The sequence below is a fragment of the Eretmochelys imbricata genome, chromosome 2 (genome assembly GCF_965152235.1).
Source record: "Eretmochelys imbricata isolate rEreImb1 chromosome 2, rEreImb1.hap1, whole genome shotgun sequence".
NCBI classification, from domain to species: Eukaryota; Metazoa; Chordata; order Testudines; family Cheloniidae; genus Eretmochelys; species Eretmochelys imbricata.
This window is the reverse complement of record NC_135573.1, coordinates 42,794,421-42,811,875: the sequence shown is the minus strand read 5'-3', so window position 1 is coordinate 42,811,875 and position 17,455 is coordinate 42,794,421. Positions and strand designations below refer to the sequence as shown.

The following is a 17,455-nucleotide window of genomic DNA, read 5'->3' as shown; positions in this document are numbered from 1 at the left end:
TCCAGTATTATCAGGTGGACATTTTACTCTCTTCTGCTGCTTATATGAAGTACCTGACAACCGTAATTAAACTGGTTTGTTTAATGCAAGCAGATAAGGTCTAATTTAGACAGAGGTGAAAGTAAGCTGGTACGCCCTGGTACGGTGTACCAGTAAGAGCCGGTGCGCTGTACCAGGACCAGCTTTCCCAGAGGGCAATTTAAAGCCCTGGGGTAGTGGCGGCAGGGCCCTGGAGCTCCAGCTGCCGCTACTGCCCTGGGGCCCTTTAAATCCCCACCTGAGCCCTGCTGCCCGAGCCCTGGGGTAGCGGCGGCAGGGCTCTGGCAGGGATTTAAAGGGCCCCGGAGTGCCAGCCACCGCTACTGCCCCGGGGCCCTTTAAATCCCTGCCAGAGCCCTGCTGCCGAAGCCCTGGGGTAGCGGCGGTGGGGCTCTGGTGGAGATTTAAAGGGCCTGTGCAGTAGCGGCAGCTGGAGCCCCGGGGCCCTTTAAATCCCCGATGGAGCCCGGCCACCGCTACCCCAGGGCTTGGACAGCAGGGCTCAGGCGGGGATTTAAAGGGCTTGGGGCTCCGGCAGCTGCTACCACAGTGGAGCCCCAGGCCCTTTAAAGCTCTGCCAGAGCCCAGAGCCCCGGGGAAGCGGTGGCAGCCGGGAGCCCCCAGGGCTCCTCAGTGATTTAAAGGGCCTGGGGCTCCATTGCGGTAGTGGCAGCTGGAGCCCTGGGCCCTTTAAATTGCCCCCGAGCCCCGGGGCTCCCAGCCACCTCTGCAGCTGGTAGCTCAGGGGTGATTTAAAGGGCCCTGGGCTCCCAGCCGCCACTACCGCAGCTGGAGCCCTGGCCCTTTAAATCAAGATTTAAAGGGCCTGGGGACTTAAGGCCATGCCCCTTCCAGTTGAGGCCACGCCCCCTGCTCAGGACTCCGGCATACTGGTAAGTCCTCTAACTTACTTTCACCCCTGAATTTAGATTAAATCTAGAGTTATCCTTCTTTCAATAAGAGTTTAGTGACATCTACTCCAAATCCATTGGCAACTATAGCCTTTTAATGCTTATGTTAGAGTACAACTGTGTACACAGTATATACAGACATGCAAAGCTGTCAAAAGCACTAGTTATTAAAGTATATGGCTGACCCCAATAATTTTGTAACTTCATATGACTGAAGAATGCATGTTCCATCTTTGTTAGAATTTTCTTTAAAAAACCATCCATACATCGTAGTAAAGTTAAAAACCACACTCACGCACATTTCCAAGACACTGAAATATTCAAGATAACCATTTAGGACCTATAGCAAGGCATTTTTTGATACACTATATGTAAATGAGGTTTCAAACTAATGTAACACTAGTCACGATTGTGTTCAAATGATTGATGGTCAGCTTCAGATTGATCACACCTTCATTATCTACACATTAAAACAAGAGCAAGCTAAGAACAATTAACCGATAGGATTAAAACCTCAAAAGCCTTCAGTAATTGTACTGACGCTGGCAAGGCTGGTGAACAAACAATCCATTGTGCCTGATTTGCCGAGAGTGGCAATCCCTGGTAAGATTTTGGCGACGGAGACTGTTTCTGTTGAGATGGGGTCTTTCATTATGTTCTTTTATCCACTGAGTTGGACGAAAACTCTTGGTTTGTTCCAGAAAACTTGAGTGAGCGGCAAGAGTGGCAACGTAGCAATGAATATGCTGCCCCATTTCATTTCGCGCTTCCATTCTAAAATTTAACACACAAATGTTACGGTTACAGTTCAGCTAGCACTTTGAGATCTAGATAAGTTTATTAAAGGAATATATTTGCTTCTAGCTGAATGAATATAGATAGGCTTGGAAGGATTAGTTTTGTGTCAGTAAATGTCACTAAACATCAATTTCATCATATGCGCACACACAAAATATTTCTATCAATAATAGAAATGTACAGATAGGCAAAATAAGAAAAAGGCAAAATAAGAAAAATGCTGCTTGGAGAACTTAAGAGCCTGATTTCAGGATATTTACTATTGACAATTTGTATTTTAATGGTTATAATGCTTTTACATTTTGGATCTCAATGTGTAATGCCATTAAATTATTGTCTGACATCCCCACTGCCTGGCCCTTCCACCCCAATAATCTCCTGCAACTGGGAGAATTTAAATAGATAAAAATAAAAAAGTGCTAAAAATAAGCAGACATAATCCATCAAAGTTGTTTAAAAATAATCAAATTCTGCCAAGCTATAGATATAGATATTTATATAGATGTTTACACAAATCACTTCCACTAGGTGACCCTATCCTATCACACAAGGCATGAAGTTTTCTGATGTAGTTCTTTAGCACGTTTCAGGGAGTGAGTTGATAATAGGTCTGTTTCCTCTACTCTCATCCTCTCTGTAAATGACTGTGCTATGTTGCCTTTTGTATTTCTGATTCAATATTTAATCTTTTGGGCATAATGCACTTTCCAGCTTGCTATTATTCATGAACTAATGGCATAATGCCCAAAAGATCATATAATGTATTAAATACAGAAGGCAGCATGTATTTCACTATCCTCAGAAGAATTAGTAAATATTTACTAGATGTTATGGTTAAAGGTCATCTTGCACACAGATAGTTTAGGCTGTGTGAAAATAAAGGGCACTAATAAAAGATTGTTTGGGTTGCCAGCCCTGCAGGAAAATCCAAACATGGTGTTCATGCATAAGACCTGGAAAGTTAGACCACTTAAGCCACTCAAGTCAGACCAGCTGTGTGAAATGCCATGGGTAACTGATATTAAAGATCTTTCTTCAGCCTGTCCTTTTGATTCCCTCATGCCACTCAAAGTCAGACTGCTGTAAAGACATCCCATCACACAGTATGAGGCATAACCAACCTATGTAAAGGTAAAATGTTTCTTCCCTCCAACCCCCACAGCCTGATGTATGGTGTTTGAGGGTTGTTGTTAAGTTTTGTAACATAAGAGCTTTCCAGAGCCAATACAAATTTTTAAAAACTTCCACAAACCTCTCCATCGAGGTGGCATGATAGTTGTGACATTACGTGTATAGCAGATGCTTTTATGGGACACGAAGTGGTAGTGTGCAACTTTACCACCACCCTTTTTGGATGACTCTTATAGTTCAAGGCACAGAGATGGGGCCCTCAGGGAGTCAGTTAAGCAAATTCAGCCCTAGTATGTCTCTGTTTCCATGAGTGGAGGAACCTTACACTGTATAGTAAAATCTGTAGAGCAGAACATCCTGCTATGCCCCTGGTCTGCCTACTGCGCTCCATGCTGTCAGAGCATGTGCATGTGTACAGCTGGCACAGGAGCAGACTCCCCTGCTTCCCTGGACTTCCGACCAGCAAAGAGTTGCAGCCAAAACACATTCACTCTGTGCCAGCAGAGCAGCACTAAATGAATGGATTGAAGGATATGGGCCCAAGATGATTTATGCACTGAATGCCTATCCCAGAGTTACCTCCCTTTACAGATTATTACACTGACAGACAAGAGCCAGCCAGTATAATGTCCAAGTTGACATTCTGCCCTTCACTGACCCTAGTCATTTCACACTGGAATTGCTCTTATTTTTTCCTTTTATGCAGATCAGCTGAACTTGCATGTAGGCTCCTGTAATTATGGCTCTACCACTGGCTACACGTGATACATTAACATGTTCTTAGAAAAAACATGTCAGAGCTGAAACTCTGAATGAAGAAAGTAATAAGGGAACTTCTGGAACAAGCACAGTTATGGTAGCAAAATACAACCACTACAACAATAAAACCATAATAGATCGGGCATTAGTAAACTAATTGTGTATGTCTTGAGCATGTTTTTGACTCATGTTATCAGCCAGAGAAGTACATCAATATCTAATACGTACATGGATTTCATATTGTCCATAACAATAAGCCACAGTGTATGTATTAGTGAGCTACTGATGTACTTTGAGACCTAGCCACCCACCCGCCTTGCCTGGGCTTCTGATGGAAGGGGAATGTAAACATAGTGGGAGATGGAGTCAGCTGACCTGGGCTCCGAGACTCACGTGAGTGTTTTTTTGCAGTGGAGATGTACCCACAGTGACTTCACTGTTTGCACATAAAAGCTAGAAAGATTGGAACCCTAAAGATTCTTAACTGCTAAATACAGAAGAAAATGTTGATTAGCAGTATGTTTTGCTTGTTATAGCAGAATTAGAACTGACCAAGTAACTTAAATTGACACTGAGGTTAGTCTTAAAACTGGTACAGTTTTGATATACAAGTCTATTTACAAAGCAGACCAATCAAACAAAAAGTACTGTCCCAAAGCAGTAGTACTTACTGTGCCAGTGTGCCTTAAGCAGCTTTTCCTGGCCCTACAATGTTAAATGGCCAACCATTAAACAACTAGAGACTTCAAGACAACATTTTACTGTATTGTCAGCTTAGTTGAACAATTATTATATCTTCTCTCAGTTACTGTTATTTCATCTCAACTTTAACCTTTTAGAGCAAGCCAGTTACAATTTTGTTCTCCAAAATAATTATCTTGTACATGAAATGATGGACAAAATATTTAGCCAAGATCCTCAAAAGGCATTTAGATTCCTAATTCCCATTAATTTCACTGAGTCTTAGTATTTAATAGCGATACTTGGGCCACATCCCCAGCTGAATGCACAGCTCTATTGAATTCAGAGGGATGCTGCTGATTTATATCAAGTGAGTATCTGGCCCTTTAATTTAATTACATATTTAAGTAGTGCTGCATTAATAAGAGGTACAAGGTATAGTTCTGGAATGGCTTATACCAGCATCCCTATATTATACAAAGCCATCGCAATAATTCAGTAGCTGAATTTGAGGAAAGGGGAAGGCAACAGATCCATCTACTCTTGAATGACACAATTCTCACTCAAATTTCACCATCTCCATTTTGCAACCATTTCTGTTAAATTGCTGCTACTGACTGTAGGGTCTTATAAACGAGTCTATTCTGTTTTTATTATACTATGCCCATCCCCATGGTATTAGAGCACCTTACAGTTGTAACAGATTTCTTCAGAGCCCAATTTTCAGAGATGCTGGGTACCCACAGCTCCCACTGACTTCAGCCAGAGCTACGGTGCTCAGGATCTCCCAAAGAAACAGGCCCTTGGTACCAAGAACACAGAGTTTCAGTGTCAGCTCCATGCTTGTTAGACACTGGCTTAGGTCGCTTTACAAAAATCACCCATTTTCTTTAAAGTGTTGCAAACCAAGAAACTACAGGTATGGGAGCTAGGCTGCCATTGAAGTCAGTGGTAATTACTTGCACATTGCTACACGCAGAACCAAACTCACCATAAGATGATCCTTGTTTATTCTTATTACAGAGGATGAATGCTAGAAGCTGGCCAAATTTCTCCAGTCCTTCTGAACAAGGGCCCCAGAAATTACATTAGTATTTCTCAGAACTTGAACATATGGGAAAAATGTGTGGGGTCATACAGGAAACATTTTTGCTATATCAACAATAGCTTCTGCTACCAGGCAAATATTGCATGATAGGTTTGAGTTTGTGGTCATTCTGCATGGTTACCTCCTTTGGATTCAGATCCTAGTGCAAGAATAATTTCTGACTTTAACAAGAGAAAATAAATTGTTTATTGGTGGCCTTCCCAATTCGCAGGGTCCCAGAGCTTGGGCTGAGCCCAAATGTCTACACGGCAGTTGAATAGCCCCTTAGCCTGAGCCCCATGAGCCTGATTCTACTGGCAGAGGCCAGTCATGGGTTTTTAACTGCAAAGTCGGCATACCCCCAGACTTCCTGTGACCTGACCTTGGATAAAGATCACATTTTCCCCCCACTTGGGTTCCTAGTCTCTGCAATTGAGTTAGTATTTCTCCCACCTCAAAGGGGGTTGTGAGGACATCATTAATGTTTGAGAGGCACTTTAGATACTACAGGGGTGGGCACAATTACCTTTTATCATTTTTATTGCTCTCATCTGGTTTAGAAATCCTGATCTATGAGGAAAAGTTAAAAAATTGGGCATGGTTAGTCTTGAGAAAAGATGACTGAGGGGAGATCTTTATCACTCTCCTCTTCAGAACAGCACTTAAGAGGAGGTAAGGAGGGTGTAAGGAGGGTGAAGACACGTTGTTCTCCGTGTCCACTGAAGGCAGGACAAAAAGTAATGGGCTTAACCTAAATTTTCCTTGCTGCAGATTAAGTATTAGAAATTTTTCCTAACGATAAAGGATAGTTAAACACTGAACTAGGTTTCCAAGAGAGGTTGTGAAATCCCCATCATTGGAGATTTTTAAGATGTTAGACAAACACCTTTCAGAGATAGTCTAGGTATTCTTGGCCCTGCTTCAGCAAAGGGAACTAGATTAGATGACTTCTGGAGGTCCCTTGCATGCCTACATTTCTAGGAAGCACCTAGATCGGATAAAGAACGACGAGTACTTTTGGCACCTTAGAGACTAACAAATTTATTAGGGCATAAGCTTTCGTGGGCTAAAATCCACTTCATCGGATGCATGCAGTGGAAAATAGAGTAGGAAGATACACACACACAGAAAAAAATCGGGGTTGCCATACCAACTCTAACGAGAATCATCAATTAAGATGGGCTATTATCAGCAGGAGGAAAAAAAAAACTTCGGTAGCGATAATCAGGATGGCCCATTTCAAACAGTTGACAAGGAGGTGTGAGTAACAGTAGGGGGAAAATTAGCATGGGGAAATAGTTTTTAGTTAGTGTAATGACTCATCCACTCCCAGTCTTTATTCAAGCCTAATTTAATGGTGTCCAGTTTGCAAATTAATTCCAATTCTGCAATTTCTTGTTGGAGTCTGTTTTTGAAGTTTTGTTGTTGAAGGATTGTGACTTTTAGGTCTGTAATTGAGCGTCCAGGGAGGTTGAAGTGTTCTCTGACTGGTTTTTGAATGTTACAATCCTTGACGTCTGATTTGTGTCCATTTATTCTTTTGTGTAGAGACTGTCCAGTTTGGCCAATGTACATGGCAGAGGGGCACTGCTGGCACATGATGGCATTTATCACATTGGTAGATGTGCAGGTGAACAAGCCTCTGATAGTGTGGCTGATGTGATTAGGATCTAAATTTGTTAGTCTCTAAGGTACCACAAGTACTCCTCGTTCTTTTTGCTAATACAGACTAACATGGTTACCACTCTGAAACCTAGATAGGATAGTCTATTGTATCAGTTGTGCGAGTAACTTCATCTGACTTCAACAGAAATGGAGTGTACAACTAATGGGATAATTAGGCCCCAGAAGTATTAATTACAATGCCAAGACCGGACATCTGATTATTCACTCCCAGCATGGCCACCATGTACAAGAGTTTTAAAATCAGGCATAAAGCTATGATCAGCTTATCTTAAAATGTTGGAGTATTTGTGCTTTGTTCATTTTCTTAAAACTGAAGCGTCTAATTAATTCTTCAGGCATTTGGGCTTAGCAAGTTGTAACCATGTATTTTACTGTACTCTTTTGCACTCAGCAGTAATTCATGACTTATGTATTTTCATCATATTGCCAACAGAAAAATAAAAGAGACTTACCTTGGACTACTTGGATTATGAAACTCCTCATCTCCACAGCTAGTCTCATTTAGACTGTGACAGGTATTATGGACAGCATATACAGACATGCTGGGATGTTCAATTAGAAGATTCTCCATAGGACTGGTTTCCACCTTGATAGTGGTTAATCCACCTGCAGTAAAACATGGGGGAGGGGTAATAAACCAGCTCTCCTCCATGGGACATGAGTCAAACTGGATGAAGCAAGACTCGCTGGCATCAGCCAAACACTCTAAGGAAGTTGGTAAACAAGAAAAGACTGGGGAGTGGTCAGCAGCTGATGTTTCACTGATGTCTGCTTCTTCTGTTGAAAAGTTAGTGCAAGTGTCTAGTGGAGGTTGTCCATTGTTCCAGTTGCCACAGTTGAGATGAAGTCACAACAGATAGGTGATTGCAGGAGATGGAGATCAGCAAGTTCATGTGCAGCAAGTAGAGAATAAAAACAAACAAAAGGTCTACCATCAGCATGTACACAGACACTTTACAAACAAACAAATAAAAGGGAGGAAACGTTTTCCCAAGTCAGATATAAAAATCAAGAGTATTGCCAGAAAAGTGATACAATTGTGTAATACAGATTGGTCAGTGTTAAATAAATACTATCCGTACAAGTAGTTCTACTATGGTCTGAACTTGTTAGTCTTATGAAACTGACGTCAGTTTCCCTAGTCAGTTTACACAAGATGCTTTGTGGTTCATTGTTTTACACAAATCCACCTTATTTACACTTAGGCTAAAAATTCCTTTGGAGCTATTGGCTTCCTTATACAGAAGTATGATACATATAACTGCCTGCTTCCTGCTGTAGAGGTTATATTTAACAGACATCTTACCTATAAAGTCAACCAGAATCCATTCATCATCTTCTTTTTCACTGAACTCTGGCTCTTGGCTGGACAAGTTATTGATCTCTCCCACAAACATATTATTCAGCCTCTGGAACATTACTAAGGCAAGAATGAGACTTTGGCTAGTAAGTCTTTGTATCCAAAAATTCAAGACACGGGCTCACACTTATACTAGCAAACTGGCAGAGATATGAGAATAAAGTGCATAGATGCTTTATCAGCTTACGTATGGAACATGGAGAGTCATGATTTGTAAACAGTTTATACAAAACCTGCAAAGAAGAAAAGAGTGGTCTTAATGCTAAAGCAATTAATCTATTTGTAAACAACAAGTAAGAACTCAGATAGGGCCAATTCTTGACTGCAGGTTTTGGGCAATAGCCTACATCAGTGGTTTTCAAACTTTTTTTCTGGGGACCCAGCTGAAGAAAACTGTTGATGCCCACAACCCAATGGAGCTGGCGATGAGGGGTTTGGATGTGGGAGAGGCTCAGGGCTGAGGCAGAGGGTTTTGGGGCAGGGGTGAGGGCTGCAGGGTGGGGCTGGGAATGAGGGGTTCAGGGTGCAAGAGGGGGCTGGGGCAGGGGTGCGAGAGGGGGTCAGGACTCTGGGCTGGGGGTGCAGGCTCTGGGGTGGGGCCAGGGATGAAGGGTTTGGGTTGGGCTCAGGCAGAGGGTTGGGGTGCAGGAGGGAGTCAGGGCTGGGCTCAGGGATGAAGGGTTTGGGGTACAGGAGGGGGCTCCAGGTTTGGGGAGTGCTCAGGGCTGGGACAGAGGGTTGGGGTGCGGGAGGGGGTCAGGGCTCTCGGGGGTGCAGGTGGGACTGGGGATGAGGGGTTTGGGATCCAGGAAAGGGTTCCGGGTTTGGGGGTCTCAGGGCTGGGGCAGGGGCGCGGGCTTACCTCACCTCAGGCGGCTCCCGGTCAGCGGTGCAGCCGGGGTGCTAAGGCAGGCTTCTGGCCTGTCCTGACACCGTGGACTGTGCTGCACCCCAGAAGTGGCCAGCAGCAGGTCCGGCTCCTAGACGGAGGCAAACAAGCAGCTCCGTGCGGCTCTCGCCCTCAGGCACCACCCCTCCCAGCTCCCATTGGCCGGTAGTGTGGAGCTAGTGCTTGGGGCGGGGGCAGCGCACAGAGCCCTGTGGCTCCCCTGCCTAGAAGCCGGAACCACAGCATGGTGTCGGAACAGGTAGGCACTAGCCTGCCTTAGCTGGGCAGCACTGCTGACGGGTGCTGACCAGAGCTCCTAGGGTTCCTGGGTGCTGAGCAAGGCGACCCAGTGCCTTACATGCTGCAACCCAGTACTGGGTCGCGACCCGAACTTTGAAAAACACTGACCTACATGACTCAAAGTATTTGCCATGAGGCGATATCACACTTTTTCATTGGCCCATAGCATCCCCTGCCAACAAGTTGAACCACAGGAAGAGGCCTGATGGAGGAAAGACCCAGCAAGGCTCTCTTCACAGGGTTGCCTAAAGCCCTCCATCTGGATTCTGCCCCACAGGCAAAGGTCTTCATAGCTCCTGGTCCCATCCCCACAGATCTGCAGGAATGTGGGAGAGGTAAGGGCCATCTATGCAGAGACCCTGAGCTCTAGAATTCCTGGGATCTTCCGGTCAGAGTGGCTCCAAAAAAGTGATGTTACTTATGACTTCCCCTGGGAACCTTTCCTCCTTCTGCATAAGTGGAGGGTGGGAGGGAGGGATTCTACAGAAGAATTGATACAGTCTGAAGCTGTATTACCTAAGTATAGCTAGAACACAAATTCAGTGAAAACACGGTCATGGCAATGGATCCCAAAATAGAACGCAGTCAAACGCGGTCATTTTATTTCATTTTGTTAGAACGCGGTCTCTGCTATAACGCGGGACTTGGCATGGATCCCAAATCCCGTGTTCTAGCGAGGGTCTGCTGTAGTCCATGTTGCGGGGGAGGGGAGAGGATTGTAATCCCATGTACATGCACCAGTCCTGCAGAGAGCCCTCAGCAGGGTCCCATTGATGTAGAATGTAGGTAGCTGACCCCCTATGCATTGGGCAGAAAAGGCACACCCACAGAGCACCACCATTCTTGTGCAGTTCAGGGGCTCTGCTTGAACGTTTAACACATTACAGAGGAAAACATAATCAGGTTCAAAGGTGCACTAGCATGGTTATTAAGTGGGATCCTTTTCATAGTGATTAGTTAAATACTATGTGTTCTGTGAGGTTCTACGGAATTAATGCAAATACGGGCTGCACCACCACAATTTGAGAATAAAGTTGCTTCCTTACATTTCATGACAAGCAACATTAATTTCTCAACAGAACACACTTCCCTAAATGTATATTTAAAGAGATTATCAGTTTCAGACTGGACTATATATATATTTTGTGGGTGAAGCTGAAAAAACCATTAGCCATTTAACAATTAAAAAAAAAAAAAGATGTTCAAGTTCCTGGGATCACCACAACTTCACATGAGAGCACCTGTTGTAGTCACTATATTTGAATCATTAACATAGTTCAAATGATGGTGTCAAAATGCTACACTTTAACAGTAATGTTCAGGTATTTAAACTACAGTCTTATTTTAAGCACCTTTAGCTATATTTCCACCTATTAAGTTAATTATTAGAATGTGTGTGTAAACACAGTATATCACTTACACAATCTCTCCTCTCTTCCTGGAACTAGTCTATGTTTATGACAGACTAGGTAAATTAGAGACATTTACATAAAAGGTATGAATTGCTATACTCAGAAAGTTTGTGAGAGCGCAAGATAAACTATACTAGAGAAGACATTCAAAACAATTGTTCAAAGCAAAACCAAGTATATACGTTTAATTTCTAACAAGTAAATATTGATTAAGGGAGATTATGTTTACAGAATATGAATTCTAAGTTTCTCCGTTAATGTACTGTATTGTAACTCTTGGACCAAAGATGCCTTTGCACTGGATACCAGAAAATTAAAAAAAGAAAAAGGAGACTTTTGCTAGTTACTTCTGTTTATCATTGGAGTGTCTCTCCTGTTTGTTAACCCACCTAGGAACTGGTTTACATTCTGACATTGGGATCCAATACTATTTGTGCCTCTAAATTTGTTGTACTTCTGCAGCATATGGGATGTCAGCCAGAGGCTGAAAAATAAGAGTTTTAATCAATAACTATTGTAACCCTAGATAATTAAGCTGTCAATGGTTCCTATTAACATACCTGGGGGAAGCATAAACTGGGGTTGGTGCTATTTGGTTTGCTATACAGCTGTAAGTGTGTTTACTGGGTAGGCTATGTGGTATAATAGGGATTATAGTAGTTGACAGAGTTGTGTGTGAAATGACAGCAACATATTTTCTGGCCAATTCTTGTCTGTAAGAACGTGGTTCCTAAACTTTTATCCCAATGCTAAAACCACTAACAGTGTCATTGCTCAACAGTATCTTGGCAACCACCAGGAGGCTCCAAAAAAGCAAGTTTTAATCAAAGCTGAAAGAGGTACAGTTAGATGTTAACCATGCCCAGATCAGACCTCCAAACGTACGGGTGTGGGGCTCAGGCACTGCACACCTGACACTTACATGCATACATCACCTGTGAACAACTGGGTACTAAAGGGGGAGACAAAGCTACGGTTCTGCCCAATATGCATTGACCAGCGGAGCTGACAGGCTGCAGTCTGTACCACAAAAAGGGAAGAAACTTAACTACACTCCACCCTCACCTTCCAAGCAAGAGGGGAGCCCAGAGAAGAAGAGTTCCTCCTTAGAGGGGGAAGCTCAAATGAAGCCTGTTTCTCTAGGTTTCAGAGTAACAGCCGTGTTAATCTGTATTCGCAAAAAGAAAAGGAGTACTTGTGGCACCTTAGAGACTAACCAATTTATTTATATATGCATCCGATGAAGTGAGCTGTAGCTCATGAAAGCTTATGCTCAAATAAATTGGTTAGTCTCTAAGGTGCCACAAGTACTCCTTTTCTTTTTGTTTCTCTAGGGTGAGGCTAACAGTCCGCTCCTAAGCGAGCTGAACGTTTAACCATTATGTAACCATTATGCTTTAATGGTTAATTGGCTTCCACTACCTTTACCTCACTCAAACATCATACTGGAGGGGTGCCAGTTGTCATGCCTGACAGAGGATTGTGATTTCAGGTGGAAAGTCCCCAGCAGGTACAGATTAATTCTCCAGACACAAAGAGCTTGCTTTGGGGCAAACAACAACAACGAGGAAGGTGGGGCCAGGCTGCTTCTAAGGAGAGTTTTTCTCCAGGTCCCTAGCCACCCAGGTCAGGCACCTCCCCAATGAGGACCCAGCCCTTGGTTTGGGTGACCTGACCTTGCAATCCGCTGTCCTCTCGCCTGTGGCTGAGTCACATCCTCTGGTTTGTTTTGATCGCTAGGAGCCCCCCTCTACTAGGGCGGTGCCTGCAGGAAGGCTGGGTTTAGTCACACCTGACTAGAGCGCAAGCAAACACTGCCCTGGAAGCAGGGGAGGGGGGGAAGGTCCCTCCGCAACCAAGAAAACAGGCCCCGCACTGGCAGGAAGAGGCAACCCGACACCCCTCCAGCCCCTGGGCGGGCCGGCTGCCCCGAACTCCTCCTCCCCGCGAGTGAGCCTGGGGGGCGGAGGGAAGAGACAAAAGGGTCAAACTGGGAACGCAGCTACTTCGGAGTCTGCGAAGAGGAAGTTCAGAGAACAAACAAACAAGCAGATCGGAGCCTGCCCACAGCGAGTCCGGGGCTCCCGCCTCCTCGGGGCAGAATTCAGCCCGGCGGCGCCCCAACTCCACCGTGCGCGGGATCTCCCAGCGAGGGAGCGGAGGCGCGCGGGCAATCCGCGCAGAGAGTGGGGCAGCGCGTACCAAGAGCTGGTACCACTCCTCCGCACTCGAGTGGGGAGGCAACCACGCAGCTCTCTGTCCGAGGCATTTAGGGACACCCACTGCTCCCGGCGACGAGTCACACAGTACAGGGGCAGTGCGCATCCCCCCACCCCCCAGAGGCAAAGGGACTCCCCCAGTTAGGCTGCTTAGGGGCGGCGTGTGCTCACACGCACTCCATAGGGAAAGACCCTCCCATAAAAACGACACAAGCCTCTGGATTTTGAAATGTGCCGAGCACCTGCAAGTTCCCGTGGGCTTCAAGGGAGTTTGCGGGTGCTCAGCGCCTTGAGCAGTCAAACCATTGACCAGATCGCCGGGAACCACGGAGAAAGAGATCTCTTCTGTTTCGTAAAGTTTCTATCGAGCTAGTCTCCTGTCCAGGACCTAGGGCTACTTTCGGAGTCTCGTGGGGGAAGGGGGAGAAATACATGTCAGCCCCACACATAACGGCGACACAGACCGCTCTGGGGGACGCCAGCGCGCTCGCCCAGTGTCTGGTGCTCCCCAAGGAAAACGGACAGCACGTCACACACCCACACCCGCGGCCTGGTCATACAGAACATGGAGCTCATCACCCTTCGTGCGAGAGACGGGCAGCGAGACTACCTCGCTCGCCTCCCGGACATAGGCAGAGCGAGGGGTACGTTACTGGGAGTAGGGAAGACGCTCCAGTCCCGAAACCTCCTCACCCCCGCCGCCAGCCTGCCCCTAAAGGACGCAGCTTGGGCAGAGGGAACCTGAGTTGGCCGCTGTGCCCGGGTTGGGGGGTCCGAGTCGCGACCCAGGTCCGGAGGCGCATTGTCAAGCTGCCAGGGCCCCTTCCAGACTGTATACAAATATCCGCTGCTCACCTTCCAGAGACAGGAGGGGGCGGACGGTAGCAATGGCTAGTGAGGTAGATGAGGGGAGGCAGCGATGGGTCCCTGGTCTTGTTTCCGCAGCCGCCTCAGTCCGACTCGGTTCCCTGCCGAACCTTTTGTTGTTATAGAATCCAGCGAACAGCTGATCGGCCCCGGCCGCCCCAGGCCCCGCCCCGGCTCCCCCTCCCGACTCCCCAGGGCCGGGCTAGGGTTCAGACCTCACCAATGTGAGCAGAGCGGGGCTCGGGGCCGCGCCGGGACAGGCTGTCACTAACGCACGTGATCCGGCCCAGAGGCACAGAGAAACTCTGCAGCTAGAAACAAGCCCAGGCAACAAAAGGAGAGGGAGAGAAAGAAGGGGAGAGCGGAAGGGAGGGAGAGAGAGAGACTGCAAAAAGAAGAGATAAAGGAAGAAGAGGGGACGAGAGAGGGAGATTGAGATAACGGAGGCAGGGATAGGAAGGGGGGAGAAAAAAAGATTTGAAAGAAGTGGGAAGCACTCAGATACCCTAGTGATGGACCCAGACTAAGAGCCTAAAAGAGAGCGAAAGAAGGGGAATAAAATGGAGCTAATAGTCACACAGATAAGGGGACACAGCATCAAGTTGGTATATTATGTACAGACACTACTGTATGCATAAATACATTATTTAGGATGAACCTAGCTAGAGTTTGCTTCATGCATAGACACATCAACTCTGACTTCACCACAATCAAACTGATCTGCCTGAACTTTCATTTGCAGGCTCTTTGCTTAGAATGGTTTCAGAGTAGCAGCCGTGTTAGTCTGTATCCGCAGTGCCACAAGTACTCCTTTTCTTTTTGCTTAAGTGGAGCATTTCCAGAATTTGGGACAAATTGGACAAGGCATTTGGGAGATATAATTGGACAGGAGTTTATGTGCATTTCAGTTGTAAGATAGTTTCCTGAGTTGTGGGGTTTTTTTTTTTTTACATTTGTTTGGGGGGTTTTTTTTGGAGGGGAGGGGGGGCTTGTCCCATTTCCAAAATGACTTGGCCTAGAAAGGTGCTACGTTGTTTTGGCAGGGGATGTGGTGCTTTTGACAAGTTCTGGGAGTGGTGGAATTGCTTACTTATTAACAATGGTTTCCATATACTTTAAAAAGTCTACTTGGACCATTGCAGAATTAAGTATCAGAGGGGTAGCCATCTTAGTCTGTATCCACAAAAACAATGAAGAGTCCGGTGGCACCTTAACGACTAACAGATTTATTTGGGCATAAGCTTTTGTGGGTAAAAAATCCACTTCTTCAGATGCATGGAGTGAAAATTACAGATGCAGGCATAAATATACTGACACATGAAGAGAAGGGAGTCACCTTACAAGTGGAGAACCAGTGTTAACAAGGCCAATTCAATCAAGGTGGATGTGGTCCACTCCCAATAACTGATGAGGGGGGAATACCGAGAGGGAAAATTGCTTTTGTAGTGAGCCAGCCACTCCCAGTCCCTATTCAAATCCAAATTGATAGTGTTAAGTTTGCCAATGAATTGTAGCTCAGTAGTTTCTCTTTGAAGTCTGTTTTTGAAGTTTTTTTGTTGAAGAATGGCTACTTTTAAATCTTTTATTAAGTGTCCAAGGAGATTGAAGTGTTCTCCTACTGGCTTTTGTATGTTACCTTTTCTGATGTCTGATTTGTGTCCATTTATTCTTTTACGTAGAGACTGTCCGGTTTGGCGAATGTACATGGCAGAGGGAGCACTGCTGGCACATGATGGCATATATCACATTAACAGATGGGCAAGTGAATGAGCCTCTGATGGTGTGGCTGGTGTAGTTGGGTCCTATGATGGTGTTGCTAGAGTAGGTATGGGGACAGAGAAGGCAACAGGGTTACAGGGATTGGTTCCTGGGTTAGTGTTTCTCTGGTCTGGTGCGTATTTGCTTCGGGTGGGCGTGGGGGGCTGTCTGTAAGTGAGAATTGGCCTGCCTCCCAAGGCCCATGAGAGTGGGGGATCGTTTTCCAGGATAGGTTGTAGATCATTGATGATGCACTGGAGAGGTTTTAGCTGGGGACTGTACGTGTGGCCAGTGGTGTTCTGTTATTTTCCTTGTTGGGCCTGTCCTCTAGTAGGTGATTTCTGGGTACCCGTCACTGCATATTTGTAGCTATACAATCAGAACTGATTGTCCTAAGAAACAACAATGGGGAAGAGAGGAATAGATGGGCCCAGTCTGAAAGGAATATGGGAGGAAGCCACATAAGAACAGGGGAATCCAGAGTCTGGTTGTAAGGAGCTCAGATGCAGATGACACAAAGACTGAGGGAATGGAAAATAATGAAGAGGAGAGACAGGTACAGAAAAATCTAGATTGCTTGCACCCAGCTTACCAAACAATGTGTATTTTAATATAGCCAAATGTAAAATCATACATCTAGTAACAAAGAACACAGGCTCTACTTAGAGGATGGGGGAGACTTTATTCTGGAAGCAATGAATCAAAGAGACTTGGGGACCATAGGGGATAGTCAGCTGAACATGAGCTCCTTGTGAAACACTGTGGCCAAAAAGGGCTAATGTGATCTCTGGATGTATAAACAGGAATACTAAGTAGTAGAAGTAAAATTGTATTACCACTGTATTTGACAGTGATGTGAATGCTACTGGAATACTGTGTCCAGTTCTGGTGTTCACTGTTCAACAAGGATGTTGAAAAATTGGAGAAGGTTCAGAGAAGAGCCACAAGAATGAAGAGATTGAAAAAACACATGCCTGATAATCTTGGACTGAGTTCCTTCAATCCTTCTCTAAGGGGTGACTTGATCACAGTCTACAAATATCGACATATGGAACAGGGGTGGGTTGGTTAGTTGGCCCAAGACACCACTATTAGTGGTTGATTTGGAGTTAGTGGGGCCCTGTGTGCAGCTTAATTTTTGCCCCCTCAGGCCCAGCCAAGAAAAAGAATATTCTTTCTTATCTCCCCACCCTATTTTTCATTTTTTTTCCCCTTCATCCTCCTTCTATATTATAAGTAACGGGAAGTAAATGAAAATAAAGTAAGGTACCTTGATTGGGGCAGGGGGTTGAAGTGCAGAAGGGAGTGCGGGGGGTGGGCTCTGGGGTAAGGGGTGGGAGGGAGGCAGGGGGCAGTGCTTATCTCGGGTGGCACGGCTCCCAAAGTGACCAGCATAGACACCCCTCCTGCAGTGGTGGGGCTAATAGGAGCTGCAGAATCGGGGTGGGGCAGTGCGTGGACACACACACACACACACACACACACACGCCGCAGGGACATGCCGTTTGCTTCTGGGACCGAAGCGGTGCAGAGGGAGGGAGGCAGAGCAGGCAGGGAG

At 45.6% G+C, this 17,455-nt stretch overlaps 1 protein-coding gene across 9 annotated transcripts in view; it reads right to left on the bottom strand.

The window, feature by feature from the left end:
* Positions 1–498: 498 nt before the first annotated feature.
* TP53INP1 (tumor protein p53 inducible nuclear protein 1) overlaps positions 499–17,455 on the bottom strand; it is a 58,178-nt gene continuing 41,221 nt past the window's right edge. For 3 of the 9 annotated variants that reach the window (XM_077809980.1, XM_077809978.1, XM_077809979.1), the window contains 3 exons: positions 8,399–8,512; positions 7,545–7,893; positions 502–1,724 (listed from right to left, as the gene is read on the bottom strand). In XM_077809980.1, the coding sequence (XP_077666106.1) occupies positions 1,475–1,724; positions 7,545–7,893; positions 8,399–8,512 (713 nt within the window). In that variant the 3' untranslated portion in view covers positions 502–1,474. Of the gene's footprint in view, positions 1,725–4,309; positions 4,344–7,544; positions 7,894–8,398; positions 8,686–14,127; positions 14,265–17,455 lie in introns of those variants that run through there. The other 6 variants (XM_077809982.1, XM_077809981.1, XM_077809984.1 and 3 more) reach the window with 6 other exon arrangements.